Below are 14,749 nucleotides of genomic sequence, written 5' to 3' on the forward strand. Positions count from 1 at the left end.
CTTTTGCCTTTCTCCCTTTCCTGGGAAGCATCCACCGGTGTGCAACAAGCTACGCCCACATCCGTGGGACACGGTTGTGGGTTAGTGCCCGTGACCCAGGCAGGTACAGTGAGCTCTCAAGGCGGTGGGGGGGTTCCCTCCCTGCTGCCCCTTCACCCGCAGCGTGGGGATCGTGCTGCCTGAGGAAAGACCCCCATGCACCCAGACCTCTGCTCGCCAGCTCTTTCAGACACGGCTCCAACTCTCTCTTCTCCAGCCAGCTGCAGCCTGGAGTTGCAGGGTGGGGGGGTCAAGGCTCAGAGGGAAAAGTGGCCGATAACGATGCCCCGCGGTGTTGTGGCATGGTGCTCATTGCCTGCCCTGTGGTGGGAAGGTGAGTCCTGGTTGTCCACAGGGTGTTAGTAGCCCATCCAGAACCTTGAGGACTTCGCTGAAGATCTCTGCTGGCATCCGCAGAGCTCCCTGGGGAAGGAGGCGAGGCACAGAGGATGGCAAGAGGGAGAGGAGGGGTTGTGTGCTGGGGGGTGGAGGGTGGGAGAACAGCCAGGCAGGCTGAGGTGTTCCTGATCATGCTGGGACTCGAATGCTTTCCTGCCTTGGCTCTCACATCTTGCTACTTATTCCCCTGCTCTGTGCCAGCTCTGATACCAGCTTTAAAGCCAGCATTAGTACAAGCCAGGCTTGGGAAGCTCCTGCTTTCCCCTGTGTCCCCACACCCCTGTTCAGCAGGTCTGGGCTCACTGGGAGCAGCCGCGAGGTGCGAGGAGCTGGCAGAAGGGAGCTGCTGGCTGGCATCGCTGGCTGCACAGGCGTCCCTGCGCCGGGGAGCCCTTCCCGGGAGGCGATGCCAGGCAGGGAGAGGCTTGCTGGGCCTCTCCTGGCAGCCGTTTCAGCGCTGGGCCGTATGTGCATTGGGTTTCTCCAGCTCCGCTTGCCCGGGGCGGGCGGCTGGCTCGCATCACTGGAGTTCGGTGGCTGTGGAGCTCTTGGGGTTTAGGTGCCAGCTTGGAGGTGGGAGTACAGGGTAAGACGTGGGAATGGCACTGCTGTTGGAGCTGAGCAGCAGCTCACCAGGCACCCGGGCATGGTGTTCGGTGTTTTCCCAGCCTTCAAGCTCTGTCACTCAACCCCACAGCAAACTCAGCTCTGTGCCTTGCAGCCCTCGATTTGGGAGCAAAGCGAGGCAGGGGGCTTCACCGGCTCATCCCCCACCGTGGTGCTGGGGGTTGATGGGGAGAAGGTATATAAACCCCTTATCACTCAAGGCTTGTTTAGACTGCAGCAGCCCTGTGCTCCCTGTGTTGTGGAGGCACGTTGGGGACCCCCATGTGCAGACGTTGCCCATGACAGACACGGGTGTAGTGCTGCCCATGGCGGGGGACAAGTGTGTGCCTCCTGGGAGGATCCGCTTGCACCCGATGGCAGCGGGAGGTAGGGAGCACCGGTGCTCGGCACGTGCTGCATGGAGGTCGAGCTCTGCTATATGGTTTCTTCTCCCTGAAGGTCTGAGACACCATTGGCACCCTTTGGAGCACTGATAGGGGTGGTAGTGGGTGCTTTGCAGGTGGGGAAGTCTGAAGCCTTGGGGACGGGGTGCCTGGGGAAGCTAGTGAGCTCCGGAGCCTCCCCGGTGCCGCGAGTTGTGGACCAAGGCACGCGTGGTGTCCAGAGGGTGACCGCAGGGTTCTGAGCCCTGTGCACGGATGCTGCTGGAGCGGTGCGCAGCCCCTCGGAGCAGGGCCAGCCCCAGCCTGTCCCACCAGCTGGATGGTGAACATGGGTCCATGTGCTCAGCCCTACACCCTTTCTCTCTTTGAACAGGTAAAAAAACTGGAGCCCCCGAAAATCGCAACAAAGGTAACCAGCCTCTCCATCCTTTGAACCAGCACCACACTAACTACCGAGCATTCCTCCTTCCTTCCTTCCTTCCTTCTTCTCATCAGTCTGTGCTCTTTGCTGCTCCGGCGGGACTCTCGCCTCGTTGTCCTGGGAGAGGGTGCAATGGTCCTGCAGCCGGTGGCCCTGGCACGGCTTCGTGGTGCCCTCTGACACCCCACCACGGGGCTGTGCATAGCTGGGATGGGGCCAGCCGGCTTCCCCTGTGGTCACGTTGCCCCTGTGTGGGGCAAAGCCTTTGTGCAGGGAGGACAGGGCTCTTCCAGAAGCCTGGACCATTGGCAGAGCATCCCTTTCTCAAAGCAAGCTTCATGACACAAGCTGCAGCCGTGACCTGGTGGCTCTGAAGCCCTTGTGCCCGTCAGAAGCCGTCCCTTGGCAGGGTTTGTGTTTGGGCACAGCTGGGGGAGAGATGTAGGTCCCCTCCGGCTGTTTCTGGGATGAAATGTCCCATGGGGCCTGGCCAATGCGATGGTTGCACCCTCTCCTCCCATGGCCTCGACTCCGTGAGCGTCTCCTCGCCAGTGTTTCTCACACTGTTCTTTGCAGGCTGTGGAGGAAGCCCATTTCTGCACCTCTCTCTCCACCTCTCTCTCTCTTTCTCTTTCCTCTCAGCAGTTTGAGTTTCCCTCCTTCCTGTCAGACTGTGTCCGGGTGCTTGTTTTGTCCGTGTCGGGTCTGTTGTAACCGTGGAGGTGTCCGATGTGGAGCAGCCACGAGCTCCGGGGTGTCTCGAGGCATCGAGCGGTGGCAGCTAGGAGGGGACAGGTCCCGGGGTGGCCATGGGCAGCTATGGGGCCATTGCTGCTCCTCCAGCCCCGACGGCTGAGGAAGAGCTTCTCTGGGGGGTTGCCACCCTCTTCCCATCCCTCTCCAAAACTTCCAGCTGACCCAGGTCTTCCCGGCACAGACCTTCAGCTGGACTAGACCAATTATAGCAACTGAAAGCCTGGCTGTCTCAGGTCCTAAAAATGTGATGGATGGCTCAGGGCTGGGATTCAAGGAGCTGGCTTTACTCCTCTTCAATCTCCATCCAAATTTCTAACCGTCCCCCTCCATCTCACTCCCTCAGTCACTCCCCTGGCAAGTGATTCCTGCTGAGCTGCCCACAGGGCACTGCAGAGGTGGCACCGGGAGGGAGTGGGGATGCTCCTCAGGGGACTGGGGGGACCGGAGCCTCTCTGGGGTCAGCCCAAAGTGCTCCCCATCTGCTGTAGGGTGTAAAGCAGCCCACAGGGGAGGCTAGAAGAGACCTGCCTCCACCCCAAAGCCTGGCCAGAGGGTTTCTTGCAGCGCTGCTTTAGAGGTGTGACCGGTGCAGGGGTTACATCGCCAGTGTCAGCTCTGAGGATCCTTTATCCGTGGGGCTGGGGTAGATGGCAGAAAACTGCCCTGTAGAGAGGTGGCAGGGCCCTGGGATACAAGGTTTCCATGTGCTCGGATGCGTGTGTCGTCGGGAATGGTTCTTGTTCTGGGTTTTCTCTCTCTCTCCCACCACCATCTTTCTCAGTGGTGTCCTACAGGTTTTTCTGGTCTCTCTCCTATTCACACGTGGTGTCTTATTTTGCCCTGGGCTGTAGCTAAAACTCAGGATGGTGTGGCCTTAGAGATCCAGCCCCTGAAGAGCCAGGAAGGGGTGGAAAATGAGGAGAAGGAGAAGAAGAAGGTGAAGGTGCCCAAGAAGGAGAAGTCTGTGCTGCAAGGGAAGCTGACACGCTTGGCGGTCCAGATTGGGAAGGCGGGTGAGTGGCGGTGGCCTGGCACAAGCTGTCACCCCAGAGCTCTCGCTGGAAGTGGCATGGTGAGAAGGGGCTGTCCCCTTCCCCTGCATCCCCTCACCTGCCACTCTGCCTCTTCCCCCAGGGCTGATCATGTCGGCCATCACGGTCATCATCTTGGTGCTGTACTTTGTGATCGACACGTTTGGGGTGCAGGGGCGGCCCTGGCTGGCGGAGTGCACCCCCATTTACATCCAATACTTTGTCAAGTTCTTCATCATCGGTGTCACTGTGTTGGTGGTGGCTGTGCCCGAAGGGCTTCCGCTGGCAGTCACCATCTCCCTGGCCTACTCTGTGAAGGTGAGACCACGATACAGCGGGGTCGCTGGGGGCTTGATGGGGAAATTCAGGCTTTTGGCTCTGACCTTCCTGGTCACGGTGCTTGTTGCAGAAAATGATGAAGGACAACAACCTTGTGAGACACTTGGATGCATGTGAGACCATGGGCAATGCCACCGCCATCTGTTCGGACAAGACAGGCACACTTACCATGAACCGCATGACTGTGGTGCAGGCCTACGTGGGGGACACCCACTACCGCCAGATCCCTGACCCCGAAGCCATCCTGCCCAAGATCTTGGACCTCATAGTCAACGGTGTCGCCATCAACTCTGCCTACACGTCCAAGATCCTGGTGAGTTGGAGAACCACAACCTCATGTCTTCTGGCCTTCCCAGTGTTGGCCATCCCTGCAGCTCCCACCCTACCATACTGAGGTTTGACATTGCTTTTTCTTTCCCTTATTCCGCTCCAGCCACCTGAGAAGGAAGGGGGGCTGCCCCGGCAAGTGGGGAACAAGACCGAGTGTGCCCTGCTCGGTTTTGTGCTGGACCTGAAGCAGGATTACCAGGCTGTGCGGAATGAGGTGCCAGAGGAGAAGCTCTACAAGGTCTACACCTTCAACTCGGTGCGCAAGTCCATGAGTACGGTGCTGAAGAATGGCAATGGCGGCTTCCGCATGTACAGCAAGGGAGCTTCCGAGATCATCCTCCGCAAGTAACTGTCCTCCCTCGCTGTGCCGGTCCTCTCCCCATCACACGGGCTTTAGGCTCTCGATGCACCATGGAGCTGTTCTGGGGGGCCGTGGGGTGAAGGGTGCCCAGCTGCTGTGAAGTGGGGAGGTGACTATCAGAGGTGCTGTCATGCAAAGTGTTTAACTCTTTTAGGGTGGCTTTTGTAAAGCTGTAGGGAGCTGTGGGTAAGGGGGATGCCCCTGTTTTGCAGATGGGGAACCTGGGTGAGGAGATAGCTGAGCCACCAGTGCGTGCCACTGCCGGTCTCCCTCACCCTCCATCCCGGTCCTGTTAGGTGCACCAGGATCCTGGACAAGAATGGTGACCCCCGTGTGTTCAAGGTGAAGGACCGGGATGAGATGGTGAAGAAGGTGATAGAGCCCATGGCCTGCCACGGGCTGCGGACCATCTGCCTGGCTTTCCGTGACTTCCCTGCTGACGCTGAGCCGGACTGGGATAGCGAGAATGAGATTCTGTCTGATCTGACCTGCATCGCTGTGGTTGGGATAGAGGACCCTGTGCGGCCAGAGGTACAGAACACCAGCTCTGCCTTGGCTATCCTCCGCCCCAGCCCTGTTCCTGGGCCAGGAGCCCCTTTCCCTGTTGCTCAGGACTACAAGCCCCTTATGAAAGCACGAGCACCTCCTCTGCATCCATCTCTGAAGTGCCCCACACTACCAGCTCTCTGCTGCTGGCGTTTTTCTCCCATACCTGGACAAAATGACCTGGTGGCAGAGTGTTTCCACCCAAACGTTCCCCCCAACTGCTCTGTGCGCAAGCCAGACTGGTTCTACGTGTAGTTGAGAGGTGCATGGTGACACCATGTAGGGGTGACAAAGGGGTGTTGGAGAGGGACAGGGCTGATCTAGCTCATTCCTCTCTTGCTGCTTGCTGCCCCGCTCTGCCTCCGCCATGGGGGTGACGGGCAGGCAGCTGGGCTAATGCAATAAGCCCTCCAAAACCTGCCTCTTGATTACATTTTGGAGCTTGCCCCTGCGCTTCTGCCTTACTTGCATCTTTCCTGATTAGATGTTCAAGTATCTGGGTTTGGGAATTGCATTACAGATGCCCTGTCTGCACTGGCTCTGGAGGCCATTGATTCAATTTGCTAATTTCTCACTAATATCCTCTTCCCCCACCGCTCCGTAATAGATAAACCCATTAGTGCAGCAACGTGCTGCTGGAGCAGTGCGGGGGGGGCGGATGAAATGCCCCCATTTTGATGGATCGCCTGGCCATGCCTCGGTGCACAGCACCGTGGCATGACGGGGAGAAGGCAGTGAGGTTGCCTTCCTCTTGGGGCAGGGGCTGGAAGATCTCATGCTGTCTGTGCTGGAGAAGCTGCCCCAGACATGCATGCAAGTCTGGCTGGAGCCGCAGCGAGGACAGGAGGCTGTGGTGCAGGAGCAGCCGGCAGCGAGAAGGGGCAGGCATCCTCTCTGGTCCCTGCTGGATTTCCCCTGCACCCCAGGGATAAATGACTGGGCTGCTTTTTGCCAGGGGGGCAGTTTTCAGTTCAGCATCTCGTCCCCAGTGTGAGCACTGAGCTGAGTTGTGGGTGGATGCAGGTTCCTGACTCCACCAGGGCCCTTTCCAGATCCTTTTAGGGAGGATGGGAGAGGAGCTGCTTGACTCCCAGGATAGCCAGTGCCAAACCTGAGCGCCTTGCCTGCCTGCCTGCCCGCCCCCCAACTCTGTCCTTGTCCCCCAGGTGCCAGACGCCATCCTGAAGTGCCAGCGTGCGGGGATCACTGTCCGGATGGTGACGGGCGACAACATCAACACCGCCCGTGCCATCGCCACCAAGTGTGGCATCCTGCTGCCAGGGGAGGACTTCTTGTGCCTGGAGGGGAAGGAGTTCAACCGGCTCATCCGCAACGAGAAGGGAGAGGTGGGAGAGCAGCCCTGGGTCCTGCTCTGCAGCGGGTGTGGGTGGCCTCTCTGACAGCCCCAGCAGCGTAAGGTGCTGAATCCCACTGGGTTTTGCTCCTCTCCTTGGGTAAACGCAGCCGGTCCTGCTGCTTGCCGGGATCCTGAGCCAGTGCAGCCACAGGGGTGTCCGGGTGCTTGGAGGCGAAGGCGCTGTCCTGTCCCAGTTGGGGTTTGCTCTCCGGTGGGGCAGAAGGTTTCTGGGGGGGGGTCCCTTCCCTTTCACACATGTGCCTTGTCCTGCAGGTAGAACAGGAGCAGCTGGATAAGATCTGGCCCAAGCTGCGTGTGCTGGCCCGCTCCTCTCCGACAGATAAACACACGCTCGTGAAAGGTGAGCGCCTGTCAGCTCCCCCAGCTGCTACCTCTCACCAAAGTGTCTCTTTCTGCTCTGCCCGGGTTCTTTTGCAGCATAATCCGTGCTGGGAGCCTGCCCTTGGGGAGGGCTTATTTTCTCTGAACTGCTTGTCTCCATTTCAGGAATTATCGACAGCACTGTTGGTGACCAGAGGCAGGTGGTGGCCGTGACCGGGGACGGGACCAACGATGGCCCAGCTTTGAAGAAAGCCGACGTTGGGTTTGCCATGGTATGGACGGGCGATGGGTTTTCCCTGGGGTTGGCCTTCACTCTCTGGGATGAGAAACTAAATGGCACACGCTTGGTTGTTTTCAACACTGAAATTATTTCTGGACTGGTGAAACTCTTTTCCAAATCCACAGGATGCCTTCAAAAGAAAAAAGAAACTTTCTTTGGAGGTTTGATTTAATTCTCATGAACTTTATAGGACTGTTAGCAAAAGATTGATGGGAAGCAATCCTCTGAGAGCCTGGCTTAGGGCTGGGCTCCTCTGTCCCACCTGCAGGGACTGTGTCAAGCTGAAGGTGATGCAGCACTTGCAGAGCATCCAGAGCAGGGATCTGCCTGGCCCCAGTTTCTGCGCTGTGGGGTCCAGGAGAGCCGTGGGAACGCAGTAACTCGGTTTGGTACCCCTGCAGTTCTTCACCCAGGCTCGTAACAGGCAGCCCAGGCTCCAAGTGCGGTGCTGGCTGACTTGGGGAGTTTATTTATGGTGAAAAACTCTTATCTCCTGGTTTGCTGCTTTTCTTTGCCCTGTCTGAAAGCAGGAGGAAAATAAACCTGTTGGTTTTAACAGGTTTCCTGTGAATTGTTTAAGTTTAGGTACGTGAGCAGGAGCCAGCTGCTGGGTGGGGCCTTATGAGCCCATGTAGGGAGCTTTGAGCAAATGAGAAATTTTTGGGGAGTAGAGGTTTTTAGGAAGGTGTTAGACATCCAAGTGCAATTCTGGAGCCTTTGGAACAAACAGCAGAAGGTAGTCTGTCTTCTCTTGGGGACTGTACAGCGGGGCTCCCTGCCCCCATGTGCAGGATCAGACCCTGGCCAGGCACGGGGCTTCGCTGCGGGGTTGGCACCGGAGCTGCGCTGCCCTTGGATCTCCAGAGAGTGGGGAACAAACAGCACATGCGATAGCTCTGTCCAGCTGCCTCCGAAGCTCATGCTCAGCAACAGCCGGAGGATTCCCGTCTGAGATGGGTCTTGCAAATATCAAGAGAGCTTCTCCGGGAAAGCACCATGGAACCAGCTGGTTTCAGGCATTGCTGTAGCGCATTTAATAACTGGAAAGCGAGCGCCTCTGTGTGCTGGTGGTGAGAAACGCAGCAAGCCCAGCTCCTGGGGAGCAAACTGCATCTTTCTGAGATGCTGCAGGTGACTTTTGGGAGGCTGTGGGCAGCCCTGCTTGCCGCAGGACTGCCGTCCACCCCGGACAGGGCAGAAGGCACCAGGAGGGTGCCGGGACTGCGGGCTGTTGAGCTCTCTCTCTCTCATTTTGGGGGTCCCAACCCTCACTTGCAGCAGAGATGCCCAGCCAGGGATGCCTGTGTTCCCTGACATAAGGAGGAAGCCGTGCTTATAAGCTGTTTTCCAGCTTTGCTGCGTTGTGGCCCCTGTCTGGGGCATGCACAGCAACAGGCTGTAAAACTGTGCTGACTTGGAGTCCCACTCTGGAGCTGAGCTGGTGTCCGTCCTTGAAGGCTTTGCTGCTTTGGAGCCTCTCTTGGGCACATCGGCACAACTGCAGCAGGACTCGCTGTCAAATGCAGGACTGGCACCAGCTCCTCTGGCTCCAGTGGATTTTTCTCCTGGGACAGTTTCTGGGAAGAAGCGGAACTGGGCAGCCAGCAAGTGTGGACCTTGCTCCGTGACTCACCCCATTGCTTTCTCCCTGGTCCTCAAGGGCATCGCAGGCACGGATGTGGCGAAGGAGGCTTCAGACATCATCCTGACGGATGACAACTTCACCAGCATTGTCAAGGCAGTGATGTGGGGACGCAACGTCTACGACAGCATCTCCAAGTTCCTGCAGTTCCAGCTGACTGTTAACGTTGTGGCTGTCATTGTGGCCTTCACGGGCGCCTGCATCACGCAGGTATGGGGCTGCTGGGCTCGGCAGGAGGGCTGAGGCTCCTGCAAAACAAGGAGTGAAGAGAGGGCAGTTTTGGTGGTGTGACGTGTTCTCCCTCCCTCTGCAGGACTCTCCCCTGAAGGCTGTCCAGATGCTGTGGGTGAACCTGATCATGGACACCTTTGCCTCCTTAGCCCTGGCCACAGAGCCTCCGTCTGAGTCCCTGCTGCTGCGCAAGCCGTATGGCCGCAACAAGCCACTCATCTCCCGCACCATGATGAAGAACATCCTGGGGCATGCGGTGTACCAGCTAACTATCATTTTCACGCTGCTTTTTGCGGGTGAGCTTTGAGGCCCCAAGAAATGGCAGGGGGAAAAGGAAAGGGGCAGAGTCCGAGCCCTGCCTCGCAAGCCACCTTTCCTCACCAGTGTTGGGGACACTTGTTCTCAGCTGTCACTCGGTGACCTCATGGTGGCCAGGACAGAGCTTATTTAATAATGGATTGGAAGCAGAGGAGTGATAAGGAGAGGATTTTTTGCTCGAGAGCTTGCTGGGTGCAGAGACAGTTTTAGCCAGGGAAGCAGCTTTTCAACATTTTTAAGGAAATAAGGGTGCAGTGGGGCTAACATGGGGGACTCCAGCTGGGTCAAGGGATCTTCAGCAAGAGCCTGGGATGCTAATTCCGCCTGCAGTGGCGTGGAGCAGAAGTAAGGAGCAGGATCTAATCTTCTCCTCTCTTCTGTGCCCTTCCCCATCCCCTCCCCAAAACCCCTTGTCTGCTTAGGGGAGAAGTTTTTTGACATCGACAGTGGCCGAAACGCCCCACTCCACTCCCCGCCCACTGAGCACTACACCATTGTCTTCAACACCTTTGTCATGATGCAGTTATTCAATGAGATCAACGCACGCAAGATCCACGGGGAGAGGAATGTCTTCGAGTCCATCTACCGCAACCCTATCTTCTGCACGGTGGTGCTGGGGACATTTGCAGCCCAGGTGAAGCTGTGGGAATAAGATGGTGGGGCTGGGAGGGGACCATGCCACAAGTGGGACCAGTGTCTGCTGCAGTCACTGCCCACAGCTCTGTTCTGTCCCCTTATTCTCCTCCAGTAGCTTCTTGGTGACACAAAACCTGAATATCGGGGTCTAGAGTGTGTTGGGAGATGCCAGAGCTGGCCAGGCAATGTGGCTCTGGTGTCCTGTAAAGTTAGCAGCCTAGATGTGAGATCCTTTCTCCTCTCATGATCCCAGGGAGGGAGGAAAAGATGTGTGGCCCTAGGGGACCTTTTCATCCCATGGCTGTGCTACAGAGCCCTGGGAGCTCCCCAGTGTGTGACTTGTTCTCTCCTGTGCTGTAGATCATCATTGTGGAGTTTGGTGGGAAGCCGTTCAGCTGCTCCGGGCTCACCCTGAGCCAGTGGTTCTGGTGTATTTTTATCGGAGTGGGAGAGCTCCTCTGGGGCCAGGTAAGAGCCAGTCTGAAAAACATATCATGTGCCTCCATGCCACAGCGTGCTCGCAGCCCAATCTGCCTCTCCCTTCCTGCTGCCTCGCTGCCCTTGTTCTCCCCGGTATTTATTCAAGGAAGCTTTGGAAGGGCACCCCCTTCAAAAGTACCAAGCCAGCAGTGAGGAGAGGAGGCTGCTAATCTACTCCTCGTGCCCCACTGTGAGCAGGGTGGGAATATCTAGCGGTGGCATGTCTCGGCTGCCTTCTGGCATCTCTCAGCTGAGTCCCTAGCAGCTCACTGCAGGAATGCTCCCTCTTGGTCAAGGCTGGCGGTGGGCTCCGTGCTGCCAGAGCCTGCAGGCTAAGGAGCTGCTCTCTCCCTGCCTCTCCCCAGCTGATCTGCACTGTCCCAACCAGCCACCTGAAGTTCCTGAAAGAAGCTGGGCATGGCATCACCAAGGAGGAGATCCCAGAGGAGGAACTGCCTGAAGACGTGGATGAGATCGACCATGCCGAAATGGAGCTGCGGCGCGGGCAGATCCTGTGGTTCAGGGGTCTCAACAGGATACAGACGCAGGTACTGTGGGGCAGTGGGTACTGTGGGGCTCTTCCTTCTCTCTCTCTTTCTTTCTCTTTCTTTCTCTCCAGGGGCTGTCTGGAAAGAGGTGACGGCTGCTGCTCGGAGGATGCCATCACCTCCTGGGCTAGACTTCTCCCACCACCTGTGCCTTTCTGGGTCTGCCCTGGTTGGGGAACCAGGACAGCCTGGCTTTCGGGGACAGCTCAGGGTGGGGGGAGGCACTGGTCTGTTCTGATGCAGAGCACGGTGTCCTGCAGCCTGAGGCCAAGCTGGTCTGCAGGAGGCTGGATGCACTGCTGATGGGCACCTTGTGCAGCAGAGGAGGGTGCTCGGAAGCTGCAGGGGGGGGCCATGGAGCCGCCTGGGCTCTTACTGAGTTGTGCAGCTAACGGGTCAGCATTGAAGCTGCTCTTGGTCACTGCTGGGATGCCAGTCCCAGTGGGGAACGTGCTCAGGAGGGATCTGCCTGCACGAGACCCTCTCTGGTCTTGCTCCTCTGCTGCTCTCTGTCCTTCCTGGTGGCCCTTTGGCCAAGGGCTCTTGCCACCCCTCCCTGCCAGCTCTCCAGGCTCCTCACCTGGAGCTCTTGGCCCCACAGCACAGAAGGGGAGGAGAATCTACCTGTTAATACGATTTTCACATCAGCTGTTTCTCCCCGACTTGTTTTTCCTGAAAGGGTGTTTTGGGTTTTTTTTTAGCCCCCAGACTGCTGGCTGGGCAGGGCAGGGAGACCTCCCTGCAGAGAAGTCACTCCCCCTTGTCTTTCCTTGAGGCCTGGGCAGAGCTGCCCCATGGAAGAAAGCTGTAGGTCCCCAGTGGCCCCTGGCATTCAGGGCTGCTGCATTACCTTTCGTTCCTCCTCCTCTGGGTCTCTGACAAATGGACATAACCAAAATGGCCCAGACACAGGGACTGGAGTGAGCACAGCAGCCATGTTGTGCCATGTTAACTTTGCTTCTCCTCTGTGAGATGTTGCCTTGATGGTTTCAAGGCGAGGTTCAGCCTTGATTCCCTGCCCGTTGCGAGTGGTGAGGGGCAGCTGGGCTCTTCTGGGCCCCAGGGCAGCGCTGCTCGCTGGCGCTGCTGCGGGGGGGCTGAGCTGCCTGCTCGGTCTGGTTCATTCACATGAAAGATGTGCTGAGAGCCCAGGGCTGTTTCAGATGCGGTCCAGACATGTCGGAGGTCTGGTAGGTATGGACCGCTGTAGTACCAGTGGCCAGGCGTGCTGCTGGGGCTGAGCCTGGAGCCTCTGAGGTATCTCCCTGCAGCTGTGGTGGACCTGGGCTGAAACGAGCTCTTGCTCTCGCAGCATAAACCCTCCTGGACACTGGCATGTCCTGGAGTCTCTTTAGCAACTCCTTTTCTGGCTGTGGTGCCCTGTGCATCAAGCAGAACAGCCGGCAGGTCCAACTCGAGCGTCTTGAGGCTTCTGTCTGACTCGTGTCTTAAGCGAGAGCACGGGCCTCTTCCCCGCGGGCCAGCCTGGTGTGCTGGGAAGAGTCCCTCTGTGGAGGGAGATCAAACTGGGGAAGGAGCGAAGCAGTGTGTAAAATACCTCCAGGGTGAGCTAGAGCTGCACAAGGTCTGGAGGAGGTGTCCCTTCCTGAGGTGGGCAAGCCGGGGTGGTACAGGGCTGTGCGCTCTGCCAGTGGGCTGGCTAGCACGGTGCTGGGGACAGGCCAGCTGCAAAGTGTCTGGGAAGTCATGCTGGCACCTGGATGCTGCTCGGTGCACATCCACAGAGCAACTGTGGCCCACCACCAAGGGTGCTTCCTTGCTGCATCCCTGCCCGCCCCTACCAGCTCTGCTTCGGAGCCCTGTGCAGAGCCCTGAGCTTGGGGGAGAGGCTGAAATGTCTTCCAGCATGGCCGGCTGCCATGGGAGCTGCGGGCACATGGTGCGTCCCAGGATTCAGCCCCCGAGGTGTACGTCCCGTGGGGCTGAGGGACCAGAAGCCCTTTCCCAGTGCAGTTTTCTGGACCACCGGCTGCCAGCTCGCACCTCTGCCCACCCTCTCTCTTTCTCTGCTCCTCCTGCAGATTGTCGGGATAACCTAAGGTGTTTCCTCTATCGCTCCCTCCCACCGCAGTCTCTTTCTTGGTGGTGGGATAAACCCTGCCCCTCTTGCACCTGCGAGAGTGGGGCAGAGTCTGGAAGCCGACCTCTCCTCTGCTCCCAGAAACACCAGCTGAACCCGGTGTGGGTTTATGGGAGAGTGGGGTGGGGGGGCTCTCTCCTCCCTCCTCCCCACCTCTCTGCCCTCCTTCTTCCTTCCTGTCCGTGTGTGTCTGCCCAACCTCCCTGCTCCCCTCCATCCCCGACCCCTCTCCCTGTCTCTGGCCGGGGCAACGCTATCTCACTCTCTGGTTCTTTGCAGATGGACGTAGTTTACACATTCCAGACCGGCGCCTCCTCTTTGCAGGGAGCCCTCAGGAGACAGCCTTCCATCGTGAGCCAGCACCACGATGTAAAAAATGTTTCTAGCCCAACCCATGTAGCTCTTTCCTCCGTCAATTCCACTCCCACCACTTCTGCTGTTGCTGCTGCTGCTGCATCTCCTCCTGCGGGCAGTGAGTGATAGTCTATTACAATGCATGACTTCTAATAACCACAGAGAGCACCTGCACCAACCTAACCCAGCCTGTTCTCTCTCCCTCTAAACTTTGACTCGCACCCTGATTTCCCAAATGAAGGATGGGGCGGGAAAGCGTTTAAAAAAAATAGTTTTTATGCTGTTGCATCTTTAACAAGTTTACGACACTTTCTGGTCCTTCCCCCTGCCCCCCCCTTCCTTGTTGCTTCCTACATTTTTACCTCTTCTCCTCCTTTGCAGGACTGATGTATGAGTCCACCCTCCTGAGGGGTGCAAAAATGGGCAGTTCTTGTTAAAAGAACTGTGTTCATAAGTAACTAAAATCATTGCTGTGAAAAGGGCATGCTGTGCCCAAAAGCTGCCGTTTCTTTCCGATGCGGCCCTGCTCAGCCCCAGGATGCCCCAGGCGGGCAGGGATGGGCAGAGGCATTGCTTTACCAAAGCTGTAAATCTGTTTTGGAGGCAGAGTGGCCACTCGGACCTTCCCACAGCGGTTAGTGTGCTACTGGGATCGGCTGAGCTGCAGTAATGGGTTGCCTGTGTGCTCTCTGCCTCTTGCAGGCATGTGAGAAGGGCTGTTTGCTCCTGCTCTGGTTGGGAGGCTGGACAGTGCGTGAGAGCAGCCGGTTACCATGGCTCAGCTGGCCGGTGGTAACGCATCGGAGCTGCTCGGAGCCGCTCACCTGCAGCTCAGCCTGCTGTTTCAGAGCTGGCTTGTAAGCAAGCAGCCCCTCCTGTCCCGCCTGTGAACTTGCATGCTGTGCGAGACAGAGCTGAGCGAGCCTGTGCACTTAAGCGTGCTATTTGCTGCCCTGGAGCTCTGCAGGGATGGCACAGGGCTCTGCTGGTCCCTCATTGTAGCCGGAGCATCGCTGCCCAGTTGCAGTGGTTCATTGGTGCCCAGCTTGTTCTGCACACGCTGGTTCTCAATGTATGCAGAGACAGGCGACTCTCTGCATGCAAATGGAGATGGAAAACATGGCCCTGCTGAATATCAGTGGCAAAGCTGGATCCTGGATCTAACTGTGGGTTTCCAGACCAAAGAAAAGCCCTCTCTGGTGCAGTGCCCCTCTCTGTGTTCATTGTG

At 57.7% G+C, this 14,749-nt stretch overlaps 1 protein-coding gene across 2 annotated transcripts in view; it reads left to right on the forward strand.

Annotated features, from left to right (window-relative positions):
* The window catches only part of ATP2B4 (ATPase, Ca++ transporting, plasma membrane 4), a 28,628-nt gene that overhangs the window by 9,203 nt on the left and 4,676 nt on the right, over positions 1-14,749 (forward strand). The window contains exons 7-21 of one of the 2 annotated variants that reach the window (XM_010584735.1): positions 1,822-1,857; positions 3,477-3,638; positions 3,760-3,974; positions 4,066-4,308; positions 4,429-4,670; positions 4,983-5,217; positions 6,399-6,578; positions 6,863-6,950; positions 7,097-7,203; positions 8,872-9,063; positions 9,167-9,380; positions 9,825-10,036; positions 10,399-10,506; positions 10,884-11,066; positions 13,447-13,563. In XM_010584735.1, coding sequence (XP_010583037.1) covers positions 1,822-1,857; positions 3,477-3,638; positions 3,760-3,974; positions 4,066-4,308; positions 4,429-4,670; positions 4,983-5,217; positions 6,399-6,578; positions 6,863-6,950; positions 7,097-7,203; positions 8,872-9,063; positions 9,167-9,380; positions 9,825-10,036; positions 10,399-10,506; positions 10,884-11,066; positions 13,447-13,563 — 2,534 coding nt within the window. The remainder of the gene's footprint in view (positions 1-1,821; positions 1,858-3,476; positions 3,639-3,759; positions 3,975-4,065; positions 4,309-4,428; positions 4,671-4,982; positions 5,218-6,398; positions 6,579-6,862; positions 6,951-7,096; positions 7,204-8,871; positions 9,064-9,166; positions 9,381-9,824; positions 10,037-10,398; positions 10,507-10,883; positions 11,067-13,446; positions 13,564-14,749) is intronic. The other variant, XM_010584734.1, reaches the window with a different exon arrangement.

The sequence above is a fragment of the Haliaeetus leucocephalus genome, unplaced genomic scaffold (genome assembly GCF_000737465.1).
Source record: "Haliaeetus leucocephalus isolate CR32 unplaced genomic scaffold, Haliaeetus_leucocephalus-4.0 Scaffold1000, whole genome shotgun sequence".
NCBI lineage: Eukaryota > Metazoa > Chordata > Aves > Accipitriformes > Accipitridae > Haliaeetus > Haliaeetus leucocephalus.